The sequence below is a fragment of the Acomys russatus genome, chromosome 28 (genome assembly GCF_903995435.1).
Source record: "Acomys russatus chromosome 28, mAcoRus1.1, whole genome shotgun sequence".
Taxonomy (NCBI): domain Eukaryota; kingdom Metazoa; phylum Chordata; class Mammalia; order Rodentia; family Muridae; genus Acomys; species Acomys russatus.
In genome coordinates this window covers 32,134,560-32,158,744 of record NC_067164.1, presented here as the reverse complement: position 1 = coordinate 32,158,744, position 24,185 = coordinate 32,134,560, and the positions used below count along the sequence as shown (strand labels likewise).

Here is a 24,185-nt window from a genome sequence, read left to right as displayed (position 1 = left end):
ATTCTTATTTAAGCCTTGTTTGCCTGACCTATGATGGTGAGACCGAATCAGAACCACAGTGAGTAGGACTCCATGTGGATGTATTCATAAGGAAGGACAGAATACGCACCCGTCCCTGTCCCATTCAAATGTAGATCCTATATTGAACTCAGCTTTGCTGGGCCTGCATAGAGTGGTCTGCCTTTGTGACAGCTTTCTGGGTTCTTTCCTGGGCATACCTGACTCTTTTTCCCCTGCAGGTCAATGAATTACTCTTTCCTCACAGTTTTACCCTCAAAACAATCCATCTTCAAATCCATGCTGAGAGGTAGCAAGCAAATTTGGGCAAACAATTCAGAGCATTCTTTCACATGAAGAAATAGATGGAAATAGCTAGATGTAGTATAAATTTTAATGTGGATATGTGCTAATGTTTCTTAGCTTGGAAGAATCTACACTCTATATGCTAGAAAGCGAGGTTCAAAGAACTGAAAACGTTGACTCACAGGTCTCAGAGTTTCAATCCATGCTCTCTGGGTTCCAGATTATGACTGTAATTTTGTCATCTTGGCAGACTCACCTAGGACACAGCCTCTGACGTGACTATGAAAGTTTAGGTAGATTAAACTAATTGAGGTGCCAAGATTTATCCTAACTTTTCATCAACCTGAATCTTGGACTTAAAAACAAGAAAGCCATCTGAACAAGAGAATTTATTACTCTAGTTTCAGACCAAAGAATTGATGTAATAAGAAGCTTCTGGTTCCTGCTGTGTGGCTTTCTAGCCATCATGGATGGTAACACTGACCGTCAGGCTCCTATGTCTTTCCTGCCATCACCAACAGTAGCCCCGGACTATGAGGCAAAATAAACCTTCCTACCTACCATTTGATTTTGACTGGCATTATGTCACAGCAACAAGACAGACAAACAATACAGTGAGCCTTATATTTTGAATCTGTGGCTTTAGTTTCTCCCATACCTGTTGTGGTAATCTGCATTTATATAAAATATGTGGCCCACCATGTCACATGCCAAAGATAGCACACAAAGGGAGAGACACTCGAACATTTCGATTTAGTTGCTGGGTCTAAAATCGAGTTTCCTGTTTATTGGCTATATGATTTTGGATAATACTTAATAACTATATTTTCATTGGAAGTAGGGTAAGGGTTTTAATAGTATTGATCATAATCATAATAATTGGTCTGAAGACTAAATGAAAGAATCAACCTAATATTTGATACCTCATAGCAGATATTAAATCTTCAGTAAATGTTAACAAATACCTATTGGAATGACATTTCTTTAACTGTGATCCCCCAAAGCACTAGCTCCACACAATTCCAGCAGTGTTAGCGAAAGACAAAACTTGTAAAATTCTGGATTCAACAAACTTACGAAGTTTATTATTGAGTACAGTTTTTAAGAGGCATGCGATTAAATAAGCCTCCTTTGAGGCATTTTCCACAATCACCTTTTTAAAGAATAGCATATTAGCATAGACTACTAGTGTCACTGAAAAATCATTTAGAGAAATCCTGAGCTGTGATAACATTCTGTCCTAACACTCTCTCAGTAAACAAAATGATCAATTTTAATCTTTAATTGTACTTTCTTTGTTTTACCCAGCCCTCTTGGTTTTGTTTTATTTTGTCCAACCACTGTGCCTCCCCCTCTACATCCAATCCTCCAACTTCATGGCACTGCTCATCACATAACATAATGAAGAGCAAAACTCATCTGACAGGAAGAATTGCTTAGCCTAATTCTTGATAATAGCTTTGTCTATACAAATGGCCTCTAGTACAAGGTCAACGGCCTATTGTTTCCCATACCATAGTGTACCCACCAAATGAGATGACAGAAGAGACAGCCAGTACATAGACATATGGAAAGAGAAACATCCACAAAATCATGGAGCTGTCAGAGCAAAGTGGGAAAGGGGAATGCAGGCCAACTCTGTAACCACACTATTTTCTCACTCTTGTACCATCAATATTTCTGAACAGTCAGTCAATCATATCCCCTTTTTATCTCTTACATTACATACTTAACCTACTTTACTATGATACTATGACTCAGACCACCAAAATTTCTCACTGGTACAGGATGCTAGCTTTATTTTCTACCATACCGCACCCACACACAGACGCACATGCTTAAGCAAGTATTTGGCCATCCCAATTTTCCTACCATACAGCACCCCTTGCATACATATGCTTAAAGTGTTTATCTGACCTTTACCAATTATATTTGCAATATGCAATGTTTGAATAAATATTACCAATCAGATAAGTACAATCCAATCTCTATGTCTTAGAAAGACTTCTTGCTTAAAATCTGTTCAGATGGTAGCAGATGAACAGCTGACTCTCCAAGTTGAGGAGGGGGCACTACCATTGAACCTCTGACATACACTCTGGTGCCCACAATCTTATCACTGCCCCTTGTCAAGACGGCCTTGTGAGCACACAGAGGAGGGGGATGCAGGCTGTCCTGATGAGACCTTATCGGCTGTGGCCAGACAGTAGGGTAGGAGGACCCTCATGTCAGAGGTCTGGGGCGGGGGGAGCAAGGCAGAAAAGGAAGAAGGGTAGGAACAGGAAGATAAGAGTAAGGGGATAACAATTGGGATGTAATGTGTGAATAAATTATAATAAATAATACATACACATATTTTTTAAAGCTTTGTGTGATTCTCTAATTTCAGGAAAAAGAAAAAAGAAAAAGCCATGGTCCTTACCAGTGTTTTATGTTTCTAATCTTATGGTCTTTCTCTTCATCTTTCTATTCACTCATACCCGTAACCTAAATGTTAACTCTATAAAAATTTCTCAGTAGCCTCTATTAAAATCTCATTTCATGTCAGCTGAAGCCTCCTATCCATTCCCAGGAATTCTCACAACCCTAGAAATGATGAACTTGTATTCACTGGTCTTCGTGCACGTTATTCTTCCTCCTATAGAATCTATTCAAGACAAGGTTGAATATCTGTTTTCCACAGTGGCATTCACTGTACTGTATTACAATCCACTTGATTCTCTCAATAACTCTAGTATAAAAATTCTATGTACAGAGGCAGAGAGACTCAAAGACTATCCATGGTGCAATGCAATTTCTAGTTTAATAACTGGGAAATGCACATTCGTTGAATGTTAGAAAAACCTTTTAGACAAACATGCTCTGTCATTGTTAACACAGGGAGGAAGTAAATGTGTGCCAATCTTCTCTTTAGCATACAATTAGGACGTGACAAAGAGGAAAAAAGTGAGAGGAGACAGAAATGGGAAAAGGCAAACTGAAAAAAACGAAAAAAGAAAAGGAGCGGGAACTCAACTTTCTAGCTTTCTTCTGATTTTAAATAATAATCAAGTCCGAGAAAAATGGCAAAATGGAGTAATTAATAATTTTTGACAACAGGACAATAGCAAAGAGGGGGAAAGCTGAAAGGCACATTTCTTCTCACCCTTGCACATGAGGAGAAAAGGAGCATACTGCCCTTTTTTTTTTTTTGCTATTTTCTACCCACCGCATCTCAGGTTAAAGTGTTCTACCACAAATTAGAATTGTCACATTCATCTATAAAAACAGAAAAATTTCAGCGAGTTGCCAACCACAGAAGCCAAGTGAACAGAAACTGCAAGCTAATGGATAAATGCACATGGAAGATGAAACCTTGAAATTGCTGCCTGAGCAGCAGCAGCAGCTTGCAGGAAACTTGGGGGATGTGGGGGATAAATGAGAAATGGTAACCTTGGCAATGAAGGATGCTGAAGTGAAAACTTGTCCAAACTGGAGGGCTGACAAATCTCCTGGTCTGTCTCTCACCCTTCCTCTCTGTGCTACAAGTTTCAGTTAAGACACTGGGTTAGAATTCTGCATATTTTTGGTAGGCGTTCCACTCCCTCCCATATGAAAAATACATATTTTGCAATCAAGCAAGAGTTTAAAACATGCTTTGCTATGAGAGAAATTAATTCCTAATGAAAACAAGGGACACTTAGATGGTCTACAAAAAGATAATGTGAAAATGAAGGGCAGTGTAGAGGTAGAATCTGAGACCTGTGGTCAACTACCCAACCTCATCTTGGCTGTGAATATTTCTGCGGGAATAAATATCATATACGAAAAAATATTTTTAAAGTCTATTTATCACATTCCTCTACACTGAGTCACTGTTCAAAGATTCTGACAAGGAACCTACCATGGCAATGTGCATCCCTTAGTAAGACATGTGCCCTGCCTCTAGAGACCAGAATGGTCTTTACAAAATGTCGGGCATGCTACACCACCACAGCATATTTTGCTTTAAAATATGGAACTTACCTACTCAGAGAAGGAAGAGTAAAACCTAACTTACCTGCTGAAGAAGAAAACTCCACCATCTCCTCACTCGACCTCTCTAACCTTGGGTACCATTTCTCATCCTACACCAATTTGGTCACTGTCCCAACTTAAGCCAAATTTTTATCTAAACCTTTGCTACACCCTGTAGAGTCTGACTCAGTCTTTGTGTAGAAGTCTGCTTCTCATAATCACCTCCGTAGAAGTTACTTCCTGGCAATCCTGCCTCCAGAGTCCACATGAGCACCTGCACGCTCTTTCTTCCAAAATCCTACAGCATCTGTTGTACTGTTAAGATCTGAAGTAATCCCATTCTTTTATCTACATTTTGTTTCAATGCCTAGGTTCTTAGTTTCCTGTTAAAATATAATTTCTTTGTAGGCAGAAATTCTACCTATGTGTTACTGCTCAGGCTACTTGGATCAGAGAGTCCATGGTGTCTTCAGGGACTAGATGGTGTATGTTGATTTTAATCAAATAAAAACCATGACTCTTTTGTAGTAAAGACATTTCCTTATGTCTGTTAACTTAGTTATTAAAATTTTTACTGCATATACAAAGTAGGAGCGGTGACAAAAATAGTATATATGTTGGTGGATAATAGAAGGTGAAGCACGAAACGGAAATGGGAGATAAAGAGATGCAAATAGACCAGATTTCTCTTTCAGGAAACATGCTGAGATTTCCCACAAATCCTCTTCCCCACAAATTTACATATATATATATATATATATATATATATATATATATATATATATTATATATGCACATACAATAGATATACTTGACGTAACTAATATAATAGATATATTTGTCATCTACAGAATGATATAGACAGATAGATGGGTGATAGATATTAAATAGATATAGATAGGTATTCAAGTACAAGGCAGGCTGGAGAAATAGCTCAGTGGTCTGAAGTGTTAGCTCTTCTTACAGAGGAACAAAGTTCGTTCAATTTAGCACTCACAGTGGGCAGAACACAACCACCTATAACTCCAGCTCCAGGGAATCTGATGCCTTCTTCTGTCCCGCACAGACAGCTATACCACACACACACACACACACACACACACACACACACACACACACACACACACACACACACAAGTTCCCACACAGATGCACATGCATACAACACATGATCACAACAAAATTAAATCTTAGCTGCAATTTTAAATGTAAACAGTTTAGGTATACTGAATACATAGAATATATAACAATAAATTCTGAATTTTAACTCTACCAGCTTCACAATGTTGTATATCATCTAGAAGTAGGGTGATCTATTTTTAATCATTGTTCTATTACCATTAATTTATTCAATCAATACCATATACCCATCAACACACTGTAGTATTTGAAGCCATACTATCAGACACTACCAAATTGCATTGAAACAGTTGTTTCAGATGCTTGGAATTGTTGCTATATTAATGTCTTATGATGAAACCACCTTATATGGTTTTTATTCATTTCTTCACAACTGCAATTTTGGTGGGCACAGGAAAACTATTGATTTATTCCTAGCAGCACATAGACAGAACTGTCAGAATTCTGTATTGCCTTTGCCACCTACAGGTTGAAATGTTATGGGAGAGAAATGTATTATCATTTAAATGATTTCTCCAGAAATATGAAATATTCTAAGGTTCCAAGCTCTAATAATCAAACCAGACACAAAAACTTATAAAGAAAAGAATGAAGACATCTAAGATACATAGGAGCATAAGAAAGACATTTGAAATGAACAAGTGAGCTACATTACTGCTCATCTGCTTCTGCCAGTGAGACCCTTGCACTTCTTTCTTCCTTATCTGTAAGATGGAATGGCATCCATTTCCTCAGAAAATGTCACTATAATAAATAGGAGATTGTGTGACATTTGAACTTAAGAGAACATGTGTGAGGTGTTATTCTCTCTCTAAAGGTCCATCCCTCAGAGACTAGGTGTAAAAGTCAGAAATGCTCAAATGTGATCCTAGGCCCCACGACAGAGTAGTTAAATGACTTTGTCATGTTTACTTAACAACCTGGACCCAAGTGACCACATGTGGAATGCATAAATGCTAATCTGTATTAGTATTATGACTGTAAACAATAAAGAAAAAGAGTGTAAAGCATCCAACACAGAATCAGCATACAGTTTTTTTTATTCTACAACTAATAATGTCTAGACTACAAAATTCTTCCTAGGAATAAACTAAGAATCAGAGTTACAGAGAAAGTGTTTTCAAAGCACATGTGCTTTAGTCACAGATGAAGAAGTAAGCTATATTTCAGAAATTTACCCTAAATCTAAAATCTCACAGGGCAGAATGTGAAACAATAGCTAAAAATCGAACACTGAAAAGGCATACTCTCAGAGAGATTAGCAAAATGTATATATATACTCATATTTCAGAGTCAGTTATCAAACTATAAACGTACTGTGTCCCAGGATCTTAAGTCTAGGCAGATCTCCTTCAGAAGAAGTCATACTAACTGAAGACTTAGATATTATTACATATGTGTTGATAATTTTATATTTAAAATGTACTCACTCACTCAACCTTCCATTCAGTACTCGTGTCAGACCTTTGAACTAAACTCTGAATATATTACAATTCCTGTGCTGTAGGTAAGAATCCAAATAAAATGACTTTAGAATAGTTAGTGAGTAGAAGAGGCAGCTCCTGGATCCAGATCTAGTGACCACTGGCTGCCTTCTTGTCTCTAGAGTGCTTGGACAATGCATGCATTACTGCAGAGTGGGTTTTGCTTCAGTCATGGAAGTATACCACTTTGTTATGCACTACCTGTTACAGAAATGTCCTTTAATTTCACAGCTTTAATTTTGTCTCTTCTAGTATCTGCCTCAGTGAGCTGGTGGGATTGCCAAATGAGTTCATTTATATAAAGCACTCATCTCAGTTTTTTTTTTTTTCTTCAGGATTTAACTACCTTTATTCTGTGCTTAAAATAAATATGCAAAGGGGAGAGGTAATAAGGTGAAACAGAATTAGATTATGCTAAAACAAACACTTGAAATTCTAGCCAGAGATAAGACCAATAGTAAAGGGTCTATTGGTGTTTGAAGGAAAAACTATAAGAAGTCTAAGCAAGACCTAAAATGAGTTGAATCTCATTGTTAGCTTCAAAAATGTATGAAAAATTATCTTGAGAAAATTGGCACCTGAGGCTGTCAGGTGAAGAGGAGATAAACATGTTTTTGCGTTGATCCCAAGTGTGGGACTGGGAACAGACTAGTGAGAGACTTCCCCTTAGAAGTCGAACCATTTCGTGGGGAAGCTTGGATGTTGCCAGCTGAAAACATCCTAGTAGAGACTCTGAGAGGATAGATAGATAGATAGATAGATAGATAGATAGATAGATAGATACATATATATAGATATAGATATGAGCCCAAAATAAGAGGATTGGAGAGAGAAGACTTGGGATTGCTTTGGCTGTTTATCCTGCACTTCGAGAGACGCTCTTAGAGAGAACTGCTCCAGGGAAAGCTTCAAGGCTTTGGGCTCTGGCTGTGGCTTTAGGTTCTAGTTGCTCCAGGTTCCAGCAGCAACTTTGGTGGGATTGCTGGTTTGCTGAGGTCCTGCTGAGTATGCAAAGAGAATCGCTCCTCGGAACTAATATCCTTAAGGTTTCATTATTGTGTTCTTTAATCTCCTTTTCCTATTGTTTGAGTTAGTTGGGTTGTAAGGGAGGTATGCTTGCTTAATAAGTTCATAATAAAATATAGTTGTAAAGAGAATTGAGCCTACAGTCGGGTACAATGGCATGCATAGGTGGCTGAGTCCAGAGAAAGAGTTCTCTTGGTGCCTCATGATACAGAGAGTGGCTTCTAGGGCCAGCTAGTAGCTAAGCTTAGCAGAGGAGTCCAGGAGAGAGCTTTGGAGACAAGGGCACAGTTCAAGGCAAGTCTCTTGTTTTAGTCACCACACTGGATACTACCTTGGCTGCTTGGATTTGCCTTGAACTCTTCTTTCTGAGCCCAGCTAGTTCTTCTGTCTTCTCCTCCCCGACTTGCTGCATTTTCTAGCCTTCCATTTCAACCGTTCTCTTTCCTTATTCCTACGGCTCCTTGGCTGTCTTCTAGGTGGTGAGCTGAAGGGTTCTGAACTAGAGAACCATGAAGGTTCTCAGGAATTAGTTTTTACTCTTTCCTGAGGAATGGGGCTGCTGGAAGATGATAGTGTACAAGTGAGGCTTTCAGAAAGATTCTTCCTTCTGTTGCTTCTGTTCTTCCATGTCTGAGCCTTCTGGGCACTTCTTTTATAAGTTTCCAGGAAGAAAGGCTCAGCTAGAGTCATGGTCATCACATTGTTTCCTTCAGGCCAGAAAACGGTGTTAAAGCAGGGCAAGGAGAATGCCACGAGCTTGGGTAGTTACCCTTTCTGCATCTCTTTCATTTTTCTTCTTCTGTAACTGACATTCTCTGTCTTCTTTGAGAATGAAAAGAGAAAGGACGCTTCCAAGTTTCTTGCCTCTGGGATGTGGGGATTTATGAAACACCCATAGTGTGGCACAGTTTGAACTCTTCTCACCGCTGTTCCATCCTCTTCCTCGTCTCTTTTGTTACTCACTGCTTTATCTGGTGACTTAGGGGATGCAAGACGTTATAAAGGCAAGCTGTGAAGTAAAATTCAAAGATTTCATTCTCTGGTGTCATGTTTGACTATCACTGCTAAATCAAAACCCACAGGATAATGAGGATATTTCTTGAGAACAACAGCCCCACTTTCAAGAATTCTGGGGTCGCTTTCTGACTCTTTCCAGGCGCTCAAGATGTCAAAGCGAGGATACGGCGGGTCCTCTGGAGCGAAGTTCCAGATTTCCCTGGGTCTTCCGATAGGAGCTGTGATCAACTCTGCTGACAATACAGAAGCCAAAAATGTGTATATCATCTCTGTGAAGGGAATCAAAGGACGGCTGAACAGGCTTCCTGCAGCTTGTGTGGGTGATATGGTGATGGCCACCAGAATTAAGAGAAAAGGTCCATCCAGCAGTGGTAATTCGACAACAAAATTCATATTGAAGAAAAGATGGGGTGTTTCTTTATTCTGAAGATAATGCAGGGGTCATAGTAAACAATAAAGGTGAGATGAAAGGCTCTGCTGTCACAGGTCCAGTTGCAAAGGAGTGTGCAGACCTGTGGCCCAGGATTGCATCCAATGCAGGCAGCATCGCATGATTCTCTGGTGTACTTGGAAAATATATTCATTAAAAAGTCTTTGCTCTAAAAAAAAAAAGTCTTTGCTCTGAAGAAGAAGAAGAAGAAGAAGAAGAAGAAGAAGAGGAGGAGGAGGAGGAGGAGGAGGAGGAGGAGGAGGAGGAGGAGGAGGAGGAGGAGGAGGAAGAATTCTAGGGTCAAGTTCCCATGATTTGTATGTACATGGTTGTAATTTTTTTTAACTCCTCAGAGAGTCCTATTCTGCTATACTTCTGCAAGTCACAGGCCTTGAGCTATGTTTGATTTGTAACATGAGAGTCTGGTGGTCTCATGAGATCATTGCCACAGATCTGGAGGGTAACAGGATGATCTCTGTCTTCTGATCCCTCAGATGGATTCTGGTAAAGGTTCACTTGTGGGTGTCTTCAACCTGCTGTGCAAGGGACATGTATGTAGAAGCTGTTTCTTCAAATGTTCCTTTCTTTTGACAGGTGGAAAGGCTTAATGATAGTGCATCCTCTAGTCACTTGTGCAGGAAGAGATGCAGGATGCTGTCACAGGTCAGACATGGCGGTTACTTCTTTATACTCTTCCTGGTTCTTGGGATGCTGCTCGATTCACTCATCTTTGAGAAAATGAAAGTCAACCGCTTTGGTGACCCGGATCATGGACTTCTGAACAGATTGCTCTGCCCCTGCAAGAGTTGGCTTCCTGAATTCCTGATTCTGTTTCCCCATCTCTACTACCTTTACCTGCATCTTCATTCTTTCCTCCAACCCTTGCTCCTCAGAGCCTTTTAGAAACTTCAGCCTTACAGGTGACACACCCCACACAATAGGTCAACCCTTGGAAGCACCTTAGACACCATCATCTTCTTGTTACTTTTTTATGAGAAACTTTATTTCTTTCTTTTCTTTCTTTCTTTCTTTCGTTCTTTCGTTCTTTCTTTCTTCCTTCCTTCCTTTTGAAGGTGGACTGTTACTGATGGTTACAGAAATGGCCTCTTTCAATGAGAAGTTTTTCTTTCTTCTTCAAATCCTTCTGAGCAGAGTCTAATGGGTCTGTGAGGCTGGGCTGCATAAGTATTTCCTGATCTAACCCATTGACATGCAGAAAGAAATAATCATTTCATGCACTGGGATGGTTCTGAAGAAATCTTTCCTGTCTCTTCATATTAGGTTTTTTCCAACCGGCTTCAAACGTGCTTCTTACCCTTGCTGAAGTCTAACTTTTCTCTAGGAAGTTGTTGCCCTTAAAAAGCCCTCCTAGCAGTCTTTCCAAGAAACTTATTCTCCACGTTAGCCTTCTCTTCAAGTCACAATTATATATTTTCAGTATCTTCCTCGGCATCAAAAGATGAAAAAACTGATGAAGTTCATGGGGCATCCAAGGAGGAAGTGGTTGTTACCTGTGACATTGCTCCCATGAAGTGAAGAAGACCAGGCTTTTCGCATTAATTGTAACAACACTGTTCTCAACAGATGACCTTCTGCCCTGACTCCATCCCTCCATTCTTCTTCCCACAGTCTTGACTCAAACTGTGATCACCTTTTCAATTCTCTTTTGAATTCTTGCAGTCTGGCGGGTACTTCTTATTAAAACCCGGCCTTGCCTCACCCCTGCTCTCCATCTCAAATCTTAACCTGCAGTGAGCAATCTACAACTCTTATAACAGTGCAGTCACTGAGGATACTTTAGATAAACTTGTTTATTCAGTAAAGAAAATTGAACCTGTCTATTTATCTTATTTCCATGGCAATATATCAACAAGACACATTAAACATATGCCCTTCATTCTTTCATGATCAGGTGGTGTTTTTTTATTCCTTTCCAGTGGCTCTTGGTAGTTTGAGGGCACTCATCCATCAGATTTAAACTACCTGTCTCTTTTCACTTCTCAATATTAACCCTAAGCTACACTACTTCTCTGTGTTCACAATTTGTATTCAATGACTCAACCTTAACACTTGGTCCATTGACTTAAGAAACAGAACATGAACTGTTGCTTCCACAGTTCAAATCTGTTGCTTTCAATGAGAGACAAACATGGAGAGGTTACACCATATGAGATTTCATGGAAAACCACTATAGTAAGACATATATGGCAGGGGAAAAAAAGGCCATGAGTGAATTTGAGTTTAGCTGAAATTTAAAGTGTATGAGAACTATTTTTAAAGTAAGCCTGATTTAAATAATTTAATACAAAATGTATGCTTACTGCCGAAATCCTGACAATATTTTTAAAAGAAAAATATTTGATTGAAATCTAGGCACAGTGAAACCTCAAGAACTACAAGGAAAAAAGGTTAGCAATTAGAAAATGTCACATTTAAGGGATGGGATAAACATTGAGATGTAACAAGAATAAATTAATAAAAAAAAAAAGAAAAAAGAAAATGTCACATTTGCTATATCTCAAAATATACAGAACAATGATGCTACACAGAGATGTGACTATAAGCTGGTGTTGGGAGGCAGGCAGGAGCCGTGTGGACGCACATCACCCACCAAGCATCCACTTACGAATGATTCATCTCTGGCAACATCACTAAAAAGAATAAGAAAACAAACCCTTCCTACTGCATCTACTCTTGCATAGGTCACTAAATCAAAAACCTATCACTTAAAGTGGTAAAACGTGGTAAAAACACAGATAGATCTGCACATAAAGCTAAGTTCCATATAAAGGCTTCAAAACAAGTATTTTATTTCATTTTTAAAAACAAAACATTTCTAATTATTAAAACAAGGAATTCATGGTAAAGAGATCAACCCTGCGTGTTCCCCGCGCTGTCACCACTGGGACTAGCTAAAAACTTCTGTTCTTTGTGTTTCTGCTCTCTTAGATGATGGAAGCACAGAAAAACTTCACTCCACCCCTGCATCCTAGCAAAGTAGTGAAAGGATGAGTGAAAACAATGACAAAAATCCTAAAGGCTCTTAGCTCAGATAAAAACCTGTTCCAAAAGGGACATTCATTTAAACTGTAGTTATAGCTATGAATATGAGTGCTCATTGCACACCAACAGATTAACAACCTATAATCAACAGACAAAAACACCTTCATGAATAAACCACTCCAACACTGAAAGATGGTCAACATAGAGCCGCATCAGAGATCAGTGAAAACGTAAACCTCTGAGGACTTAATTCATCTACCCATTCCGTGAAAAGCACTAACATATTTGAGCCTTCCCATCAAAATTAATTATGAGGGGTAACTGAGCAGTCTCTGGCAAGACGTGAGGCCCATTCCACAAGAGAGAATCCACACCTGGTAACATAAAGACACCCACAAGCCCATGTCAGGGGAGGTCGCTGGACACTAGGGAAGAAATCAGTTTCGTTGTTTAATTAAACTGACAGGGCCGGAAACCACCTTCTGGGTATGCATGCTCACACATACGGACAGCCACCCTTTCAGCCTTAACCAGAAGGGCAAGCCTCTTCCAGGTGAACTGTGACAGATGCAGAGACCTATGGCTGCATAAGGTGCTAAGAATACGTGATGATTGTGCTCTCAGTCCTAAAGAAGATATTTGCAGCACCCCCACAAAAGACAAGGGAACACTGCAGACGTATAAGAACTGAAAGAGAGGGAGAAGGGACAAATGCTACCTTCTAGGCAATCCACAGCCACGGCCATAATTAACTCATCGGGGTTATGAATGCCTGTGCCAGGTCTGCACAAGAACGAGCCCATCCACAGCCAGGCATGGACAGAAGAGGGGCCTTATCAAACCTTCCCCTGGTTGCTGAATTGGTTCTCACTGGCAGATTCTGGGAGAAAAAGAATTGCTGACTTCATTTATGAACCCCAGTGGTGACGTCACCAAGCTCCAGTGAATAATCTTAAGCCAACAGTCACACATAAAGCCTGGTTAAACTAAACAGTTCATCGCAAAACCAAACCAAAGGAGCGAGAGGAACATGGGAAAAGAGAGAGTAACCTGAATGTAGTATACGCATGCATGAAATTTTAAAAAAAAAAAAAAAACTAACAAATAAATTAAAACAAAAAAAAAGTCATTCAAAGGATAATAGCAGACACACGTTCTTCAGAAAAAGTTGCAGAAAGAGGCCAAAGAAGAGGATTTTGATCACGCCCACCAGTGTATGCCTTTCCTTCTAAGACGTGTAATTTAAACAGATCTGGGATGGTGTGTAAGACAGTAAGGGCACTTCCTATCACATCTCTCTGCCTGGGTTGGATCCCAGGGACCCGCATAGAGAGAGAGAGAGAACTGGTTTGCACAGATTTTCCTCTGACCTCCCAACACTTGCCCAGGCATTATAGACACCTGTCTTTTTCACTCCCTCCAGAAAAATAAATAAATATAATTTTATGTTGTAATAGCTGAAACAAAAATAAACTCATGGCCATTGTACATTGCAGCACATCTCTCCACAATGCACAGGGAGAGGGCGACAGGGAAGCCGGCATCTGTACGACTTTATGATCCCATTGTACGTACGCTCCTTACATGTGTACAGTGTTTGAACATAACTCCATATATCTTAATAAGATGCTTTTTAGAGCATAGTGGGATGTTAAAATATTTTAATGTAGCAAGCGCTATACTCCTCTTTCAGTTAATAGCTTAAGCAACTGAGAATCCGGCTGATTAAGAGTCAAAGCAGCAAGCATCGCTCTAAACCTCCATCCACAGTAAGCTTCTAATATATCGCTTTCTGGCTTATTCCTTTTGCAACAAGATTTCATCCCCTTTTGGAATCTTTTTATTCTGCAATATCTGGGGCTTCTTCTTATGAATAAAATCAATCACATAATCTCCACTCAGTGCACTTTCACTTTTTCTATCAGCTACAGCTTTCTGACATTTTTCTTGTGGGTAGAAGTGGATTCCTTGGGTGTGGGGTACTTTCCAGCAACAGGCAGTTACGGTGTGGCACAGTCGTCAACTGGTTAAACGTACAATCCAGAGACATTTTTTTCCAATGGTGAGATTTATTAGATGGTGAAATCATGTCTCTGGGTGATGGTGGGAGCCTATTACCTGAGTCTATTTTAGAGAAATGTTCCAAAGAACACCCTGAGTGGAGGAAAGCCCTGCATTAGGGGCACAGGAATGATGGGTCTAAACTACAGCCATTGTTATCTCATATTTGCTGAAAACCTGCTGGCCTTATTTCATCCAAATTTATATCCTCTTACTTGAATTGTTGGGGACAAGGATTCAAGGCATATCCGGGAAAATGTTAGAGGAAAAAGCACAATGCCAGATACCACTACAGTCAACAAAAACTTAACTTCAAAGCAGTGCAAAGGTGAATTTCACGTGTGTTTGGCACAACAAACATATAGTAACAGCAGTGATGAGCCGCTGGGCTTGTTGGCTCTACCACACAGCCTGGGCCGTGTTCTTAGTGACGTGTGATAGGACATGAAATTAAAATGTTTGTCTCTGTTATTATTTATTTCCTATTGGTCAGAAAACTGGTATAAGAACAGAAAACTGGCTTTCCATTTTACTAATTTCATCTTTACAGTGTAATATTTTCTATCTCAGAGTATGTACAGGAGAAAATATGTGTGAAATTGACAGTAAAAGAAAGGTTATACGTGCCTTTTGGATTTTGAGTTTGGTTACCCTGAAAGATCACGTGTTTTCTGGTAACATTTAATGTCTCTGCTTCTTGTAAGAAGTGGGACACTCTCAACTGTTATTTATGTTCCATCTCAACCCTCAGTCTGTAAACAGACTCTAAGCTCCTTGAGAAACCATATGCTAAAGCTCTCTTTACCCACAGAGTGCCTTAGCCTTGCATAGTGCCATATGGTATACTAAACATCCTCACATCCATGACTGCATCTGATGTATATGACCATGAGGCTGGCAGACGCACTTGTCCCCTTGCAGAGATGAAGAAATAGCCTTAGAAAATGGAAGCAACTTGTACAAGGTCAAAGGGAGTCAGAGCAAGCCAGAACTCAACACTTCTAGCTCTTTTTATCCAACCTGTGATGCTGAAAACAATGATACTAATATCTGGGGGTTTTTTCTATACTATAAACAGGATGCTTTGAAATAATTCCTACTAATTTTGACCCATGTTTACTGGGTAGAATTAAATTTGACTGAATATTTGCCAATATGATATTACTCCGAGAGTGAAAATAGTCTACTGATACATAATGAGGCCACTAGGACATGGGCAAGTGAAGAAAATGTCAGAAGACCCAGTCCCTGTGTGCTGCAGAAGCCACTCAGCTCCAGACTACTGACAGCATTGGGAAGAAGGAACCTGGGGCTGCCACAGACTACCCCATAAAGAGCCAGGGTATGGGATCATATCTGAAATTTCTCAGTTCTTAAAAGCTCTTAGGCCAGGCATGGGGGTACACATCTTTAATCCCAGCACTTGGAAGGCAGAGGCAGGTGGCTCGCTGTGAGTTCGAGGCCAATCTCGTCTATAAAGGGACTCTAGGACAGCCAAGGCTACACGGAGAAACCTTGTCTTGATAAACAAAAAAAAAAAATTTTTTTAAGCACTCTTAGTCCTGTTTTTAAGAATTCTATGTGCCAACTATTGTCTGTGAATGGAAGTATGTGGCCTCAGATCTAATGCCTTAGATTCATGGAGCTGACAGAACTGTTCAATCACGAGCCATGTATACTCTGTCTTGATCAAGAAAGAGAAAAATAAAAAAAGATAAGGCAAAATGACCGTAATCAACTTGTTTTTCCTCTGCTGCGTCTTCATTCTCCCTGGAGTTTGTGCTCAGAGTTATGGGCTTCAAACAGTACTTTTACATCACACAGCTGTAAGTAGGGGGTATGTTAAGGTCCTTGACTCAGAAGATACCTAATGTACTTCTGCACGCAAAGCAAGTTACTCATGGGAAAAGGCAGAGGCTGGAGACAGTGTGTTTACTCCTGCAAGGGCAAGAGCGGGTCCTTCCCCCACTTTACTCTTCAGTACGGGTGTGTAAAAAAAAAAATAATAATATATATATATAACTCAGAATGGAAGAAAGAAAAGATCCTCCTGCAAAGCACATGTCTCTACCCAGAAGAAATGGGTAAGACCTCTGAATACATGGGGTCCGTGTTGGGATTAAAGTAGGTACTTCACAGCATCTGGGGTTGGGCATGAAGTGGAGGAAAACAATGAAGCACAATGTGTAAAAATACCAAAGGCATCAGCTGCCTCTTTTCAGCTACTGGGAACAAAAAACACCGAGTACAAAAGGATATTCAGAAGCCTCTGGTAAAGTCTGAAGCCTTAAATAGCTCATGGTTCAAACAAGCCGGGAAATGGAGGCAAAGGAAGTCAATTGGGAATAAAACAGATGCATTTAGCTTTTCTCCTGATGCAAGGCTTAAAAAACAGCCTCAAATTAAGACTTTCCCACCAAGCTCATTGTTTCTGTGACGGTGTGGTCTTTCAGACGCCAAAGTCACCCAGGCATAGTACTGCTGCCTCCCTACTCAGTGCTGGCCTGTGTTACGTTATCCGTCTGTCTGTTTTGATCCTACTGTGAGATCACAAAGCCAGCGTAGGACTCATGTGAAGAATATTTGGATTCAAGACTGACTTGAATTACCTGCTTTGGCAGATGGTCCCTCTGAGCCTCACCTGAATCATGCCATAAAATAAAAGTGACAGTACGTGCCACAGCCACCTCTTTTCCCAATAAACATGATAATCGGCATCAAAGTGTCTTACAGACTACAATCCTAGTCATATATCCAGCACACAGAAAAATAAAAGCCGCACTGCTCTACAATAAATACTATTCAACACTTACGGTAACTCTAAAGCTGATAATGTAGCCATGACAATGATGAGTGAGAGCTCTGACACATGGAGTCTATGTTGGGACTAAAGTCGGTACTTTTTAATTTGAGGTTTGATGTTGGAAACAGAAAGACTTTGGGCTAAGAGTTTGTGATGATATATATATTGCTTGTTTACCATCAATTTACATAGGGGAAAAGAATATAATGGTATATTAGCTTAATTAAACTTAGGAAGGCAGAGTCTGGAATCACACAGTCCAAGTATTACTTAATGTGCACATGTCACTGGAAGCCATCAATTATACAACAGAAGCTAGGCTCACACACACTTATTATCAAGAAAACTTTAGGGAAATGCAGCTGCTTCCTCAAAACTTAGCTTAAAGTAAGACCACGTGTTCAGGTTTTTTTTTAAGCTATTATAATTCTCCCTTCCTCCAGAGGACTCATCATAAAGCAAAGTGAGGTTTACAGGATCACACAAGCCACACATAAGAACTATTAAATAAGGAATGCTAACTAAGGGGTTTTCATGGGTGTTGGGGAACAAGGGCACAGGAAAGAAGCCCAAAGGTCAAAAGTGCATTCCCAGAATTCTAGCATTCTCTTTGTGTCTTCACTCAAGTCCACAGCATTACTTCAAGCTCATTTTCTATCTAGAGAATAAAACAATCAGGCATCATGAACTTCCAGCCTTCTCAAAACCTATTTAGGAAACTCGGGTTAGAAGACCTTTATCAGAATAGCAGATACTCCGCTGCTGTGGCTGTTACACGTGAAACATCTTCACACTGTCCCTGACTGACACCAAGGAGTAAACCCCAATTTTGTAATGGAAGTAGGTAGTGATTGAACTAACCCTGAAATGGGTAAAGCACAGTAGGATAAGGAAAGCTTCTCAACTCAAAGGAAGAGTCCTGGGGACACATGAACCTGGGAATACCAACCAGTGTGAAGGACATGTAGTCTCACTTGGTCCACTCCACAATGAAAAGTAAACAAAGGATTCTGTTCTAATGGTCTGACTCAGAATACCGAAGACACTCACAGCCCGAGTGTTTATCCTTAACATACCCCAGGTATTGAGAAGGTAACCAGCAAAGGATGCCAGCTTAAAGGTACAAAATCTATACACATCTTTTTATCATTTGAGTATCAGGCACTACCAAAGATAATAACCCAACAAATGATGCATTTCACGCAAGCTCACTATAGTATTGCTATTATCTGTTAGGGTAAGTAAATGCCATTTTTGTTTGTTTGTTTCTTTGTAGATTTTCTGTTTCAAACATTGATATTAAGTCCCTTTTAGCAGGATCCTGATGAATGGCTCTCTTGGTATTAAAGTAGCTGTATTCCTTGAAATTCATCTTTCATAAAACTATCTTCAAAATAAATAAGCTGCCTGGAAAGACTTTTCATCAAGTAAAATACAAAGTTTATATTTTTTTCATGCAGTCTTCACTAAGCCATTTATGGATCATAACGGAGTACCACCTATGTACAGAAGAAAACAAGACAAAAAAAGTTATCTAAATCATGCTTATGATGCTACCATTTGGGAAGATGAGGCAGGAGAATTTCTATGCGTTTCAATTAGCCTGTCCTGTCGAAAAGCAGAAAACAGCTTTCTCCCCCCTTTCTTTTCCCCTTCTCCCCGCCTTGTGCATGTGTGTTTGTGTGTATGTGCTACTAGCTTATGTGTATCTTCACTATCTTTGCACTATCACGTATATGTCTTAGTAGGATGGAGAGTATTATTAAAAAAAAAAAAAAAAAAAAAAGGAGCAGTTCCTGGTGCCTGCGTGGACCTGGGAACTTCCTTCAATTGGCCAGGTGACCTGAGGTCAGATCCACATGTGTTCTAGACTATGGGGTGTTCTCTGGGAAAGAAAAGAAAAAAAACACATAATCAACTCCTTAGGTGCTAAAAAAGCATTTGACAAAATCCAACACCCACTCATCTTTAAAGTGTTGGAGAGATCAGAGATACAAAGCACACGCCGAAACATAATAAAGGCTATATACAGCAAGTCAATATCCAACAAATTAAATGGAGAGAAACTCAAAGAAATTCCACTAGAATCGGGAACTAGACAAGGCTGCCCACTCTCTCCAAAGCTCTTCAATATAGTACTTGAAGTTTTAGTTAGAGCAATAAGACAACAAAAGGTGATCAAGGGGACCCACATAAAAAATAAGGAAATCAAAGCATTGTTATTCGCAGATAATATGATAGCACACATAAGTGACTTTCAAAATCACACCAGAGAATTCCTACAGCTGATAAACACCTTCAGTAAAGTGGCCAGATACAAGATTAATTGAAGAAAAAAAAAGACTCAGTAGCCCTCCTGTATGAGAAAGAAATTAGGGAAATAACCCCTTCACAATAGCCACAAATAAGATAACGTGTCTTGGTGTGTAACTCTAACCAAGCAAGTAACGGACTTGTATGAAAAAAACTTCAAGTCTCTGAAGAAAAAAAGTGAAGAAGACAGCAGAAGACAGAAAGATCTCCCATGCTCATGGATCAGGAGGGTCAACATAACAAAAATGGCCATCTTACCGAAAGCAATCTACAGATTCAGTGAAATCCCTATCAAAATACAGACCTTGAAAGGTCAATTCTCAATTTCATATGAAAGAACAAAAAACCCAGAATAGCAAAAGCAATCCTGTACTATAAAAGATCTTCAGGAGGAATCTCCATCCTGGATCTCAAGCTGTACTATAGAGAAACAGTAATAAAAACGGCAAGGTACTAGCATAGAAATAGGTTGATTCGTCAATGAAATTGAACGGAAGATACATAAATAAACCCACACACATATGGACACTTGATTTTTGACACAGGAAATCATCAAGGCTGGCAGTACTAGTCCTGGTGAAGAGGGGGAGGCCTGGGGAGGGGGTATGCTGCACAGACTGTTGTACCAATCAAGGACAATGCATGCAGTAAACCTAGACCCCTGTTCAGACATAGCCAATAGACAGCTCATCCTCCACGGTCCTGGGGAGAGTAGGAACTACCTCTAACATGATTTGATCACTTCTCTTGGTGGAGAGGCCTGGCGGCACACAGAGAAAGGGGAAGCAGGCTATCCAGATGAGACCTGATAGGCTGTGGTCATATGGTGGGGGTGGAGGTCCTCCTCTGTCAGAGGTCTAGGGGAGGGGAAGAGGGCAGAAGAGGGAGGGAGGGTGTGAATGCAAAGATAAGAGTGAGGGGATGTAATCTGAATAAATGATAATAAAATGTTTAAATGTACAAAAAAAGAATAGTGTAGGAGAAATTGAATGAAAGAAGAAAAAAAATAAAAGTCTCAAAGATAATTTGTAACTAAGGTAAATAAGATAAGAGAAACAAAAATATTTCAAGTCAAAAAAAAATATTTCAAGTCTCATCCCTACTTCCTCTCTGAGCTCTTCTTCTTTCTAAACCAAATTTCTTTACTGAAAAGGCAAGCAAGACATGCTAAGTCAGCTTCTCTGATTTTGTTGAAGGTAGCATGAAAATAGTTTCTAATAGTCGTGAAACTCTCTGGAGTAGACCAAGCCATCTCACACTTACAATCCAAAACAGTATGACGCTTTTGCTTATATTATCACAATAAGGAAATTGATCTCAAAGAGTTGACAAGTGCCACTCACAAGTGACGATGGTGGGACCCATCTCCAGGGCCCCTGATTAGGAACCTTCAGTCTTTTTCCCATTTAGTAGCTCACACTGTGGCAGCCTTAGCAGACATGCCATGCACAGATGGGACACATTTCAGGAGACCATCGCTTCCCCCGTCCTTGCCAATTTTGCACACAGATACAAAGAAAACAAAGTAAGGGCACAAGGCAGCTTTGTTCCTTTTTCATTCCTGCTCCATAGTTCCACACCTTTTGTTCTGAGGATTATACAGAAATAATCGAGTTCACAGGACCCTTGACACCATCTGCTGACACCACACTGCATAACCTCAAATGTGGATGATAATACAATTAAGTTTTAATGTGCCTGGAGATATTATCCAATTTGTGAACTGTCTAGGGAACATGCATCTTCCACCTCAGTTCACCTTTGCTGTTCCCTTCACTGTGGATTAATTCTTTTTTGTCTTCAGGTACAAAGACTAAAACTGACCATCATACGCTCCTATGTTCAGTTCGGAAACTTGATCATAATTATTCCATATCTAAAGAGGCTCAAGTCATGCTTTTTTGAAGTATGGGAGACAATACAGTTTTTCTCTCCTAGTTATTCAGATTATTTTTATTCTTGTGAATGAGACATCTTTACTCAACGACAAGAACCAATCAAAAGTAAGCCTATTTTTGGTTGTGAGCTTAGCTTTTAAGGGCTGAGCCATCTCTCCAGCCTTCCTTTAATCCCAGCACTCGGGAAGCAGAGGTAGGCGGATCTCTGTGAGTTCGAGGCCAGCCTGGTCTGCAAAGTGAGTCGTGGACAGCCGGGGCTGTTACACAGAGTGACCCTTTCTTGAAAAAACAGAAAGCTAAAACAACAACCCCCCCCCCAAAAAATAAGCCTATACATACAACTAAGAGAGCACGGCTGAATCTGAGCGTGTCTTCATAGTTGTCACAAATGCTGCTCAATATTGAAGAGAAGACATGACAAGGTTTTTTTCAGAAAAAACAAAACACTTTTTCAAAGCTAGGATTTGTGTCCTCTTCTCCTAGGGCCACACATTCCTCCACTTTTAAAGGTCATTCTTTTTATTATTATTTAATTAATTTATTCAGATTACATCTCAATTGTTTTCCCCTCGCTCGTATCCACCTATTCCTCCCTCCTTCCCACTTTCACCCTACTCCCCTCATCTAGGTCTGTGACCAAGGTCATTCTTAACATTAACATGAAGAGATAAAGGGATCTCGTCCAAGACTATAGATTGGATACTCACTGCATTCTACAAGATGGCTTTCCTGTGGTACTCTGTTTATCTACTTTTTTCCTACCAGGTCTTCTTCCTCTTGGAAGCCCTTGAAGAACTACTTTGTGCTTGCCATCTTCAAGATTGGTGATGACTCCAAAGCTTAGTTCAGGTTTTTTTACGGGGGGGGGGGGGGGCGGTGTTTGTTTATTTTTTGCTATCCCTGCACAATCTCCTCTGATTGCTCATGTGCAAATCTTCTGTCCCCAACTAACTTTTCACTTTCTGCATCACCTGGATGCCCTGCTTTGATGAGGAGGATCCATCTTCCCCATCTGAGCTGAGGCCAAGCCTTGCATTCAGCTCTCCTGGTGCCTAGACCTCCTCTGTGGCCTCCTCTGTGTCTGATGTTGGTACAAACCACCTGAGACTAGTATAAAGAGATGTATGTTGAAAGAAATTGTTTCTTAGTTTTCATTGTTTTTATACTATTAGCTTTTATGGGCACCTGAAGAGCAAAGACTGAAAAGGCATGGGTCATGCACTGCCAGGGTATAGAGCCATAGTCATGAATACCTTATTGGACATTTACAATGTGATGGTCATAGTAACTCTATAGGTGACTTAGAAGCCAGACTTACTGCATTCAAGCCACAGTTTTGACATTCATTAACTTTGGGCCATTAGAAAAAAAAAATTGACAAATGCCTCAATTCATTTAACTATGAAATGAGAAAATACCTTGTCAAAGGGCCATGAAGTTCTTAGAGTAGGAGTGGACATCAATAGGTGTTCAACCTAAACATACCAGTGGGCCACCCCATCCAACAAAGAACACAGACAAGGCGTGTGATGTGAGGCTCAGCAGTGAGTCAGCCCAGGAGATGCCCCACCCCATCTCACTCCCAGGAATAGTTAAATTAACACACAACCACCTCTCTACCTTCAACCCCATTCATGTATCAGTAGGAGACCTGGAGCACCAAATCTGTTTCAGAGCCTACTACCTCTGGGAAAGCTTTCTGTTAAATGCAGACAATGTTGCATGCTACCTAATCCAATTAGGTCTGTTATTAAATTAGTTAAAAGAGATAACGCACTTGGACTGATGTGTGACATACAGAGAAACTTAAATGTTAAGCTATTTGCTACTAGAACTGTCTCTCACACAGCAGTCCGGGAGATAGCATGGTAAATCAAAATGTCTCTTAACAGCCAGGAGACATCACATTTCTCATAAATGGGGCAATTTTTTATTGGCTCTGACCCCAATCAGGACTCTTCCCATTTAAAGTAAAGTCAAATCTTAACTGCAACTGAAAGGGGCACACACCACATGGTAAGGAACACAGAGCTCTCAGACCAGAAGGAAACAATTGGAGCCACATCCTCCTACCAACAGCAAGCTGGCAAAGCAAGGATAACAAGGGCGGTAACAACTCCCATTCTGCAAAACTATTAAAGGATGCAATTTTTCCTCAAAAATTCGGTAAGAGATTGCACTTAAAAAGATCAAGTGGGGAGAGAAAAAAGTCTCAGAAGGGAAAGTAGGCACCCCCATGTATGGAGGCGGTAATCCAGGGCACCCTAGTAAAAGGCAAGAATTGTGTGGGCAAAGAAAAAAGGACCAGAAGATGAATATAAAGATAATCTCAGAGTGGGTGGAGGTTTGGGTCTGTCCAGAGTCTCAGTGAGTAGGGTTTAGAAATGAACACCAACATTACACTCTATACTTATGTGTATTGCTGTATTAAGAAGTACATAATAAATTTCACAGCATATATCTAATTCCAAACTGTGGTTTCATTTGTTTTTAAGAAAAGCTTCTCCAAGCCTGACCTTTCTCAGGACAGAGATTCAACTTCCCTGGGAGCCTCAGGGATCATAAGGACAGAGGAACTGAGGGTGCCACTGGGCTGGCCTTGATTGGTAACTAGCTGCGTTGCCTAGGGAGTTATTTGGCAGCTATGAGCCTCCTGGTCTGCAGAGCGGAGCTAATGCTGGGCTCTAGCCCTGTGACTATGAGTGCTAAAG

General features: G+C 40.1%; 1 protein-coding gene and 1 pseudogene across 4 annotated transcripts in view; one reads left to right on the top strand and one right to left on the bottom strand.

Moving 5' to 3' along the window:
- The window catches only part of Tafa2 (TAFA chemokine like family member 2), a 436,599-nt gene that overhangs the window by 134,453 nt on the left and 277,961 nt on the right, over window positions 1-24,185 (bottom strand). Inside the window, exon 1 of one of the 4 annotated variants that reach the window (XR_007833356.1) lies at window positions 8,719-8,893. The exons of 2 other annotated variants lie outside the window; for them this stretch is intronic. Coding sequence is in view for 1 of the 2 variants with exons in the window: in XM_051170896.1 (XP_051026853.1) it covers window positions 8,719-8,738 (20 nt within the window). In the remaining variant the exon portion in view is untranslated. Of the gene's footprint in view, window positions 1-8,718; window positions 8,894-24,185 lie in introns of those variants that run through there. One more of the 4 variants, XM_051170896.1, reaches the window with a different exon arrangement.
- On the top strand, window positions 9,115-9,571 carry LOC127211070 (60S ribosomal protein L23-like; annotated as a pseudogene).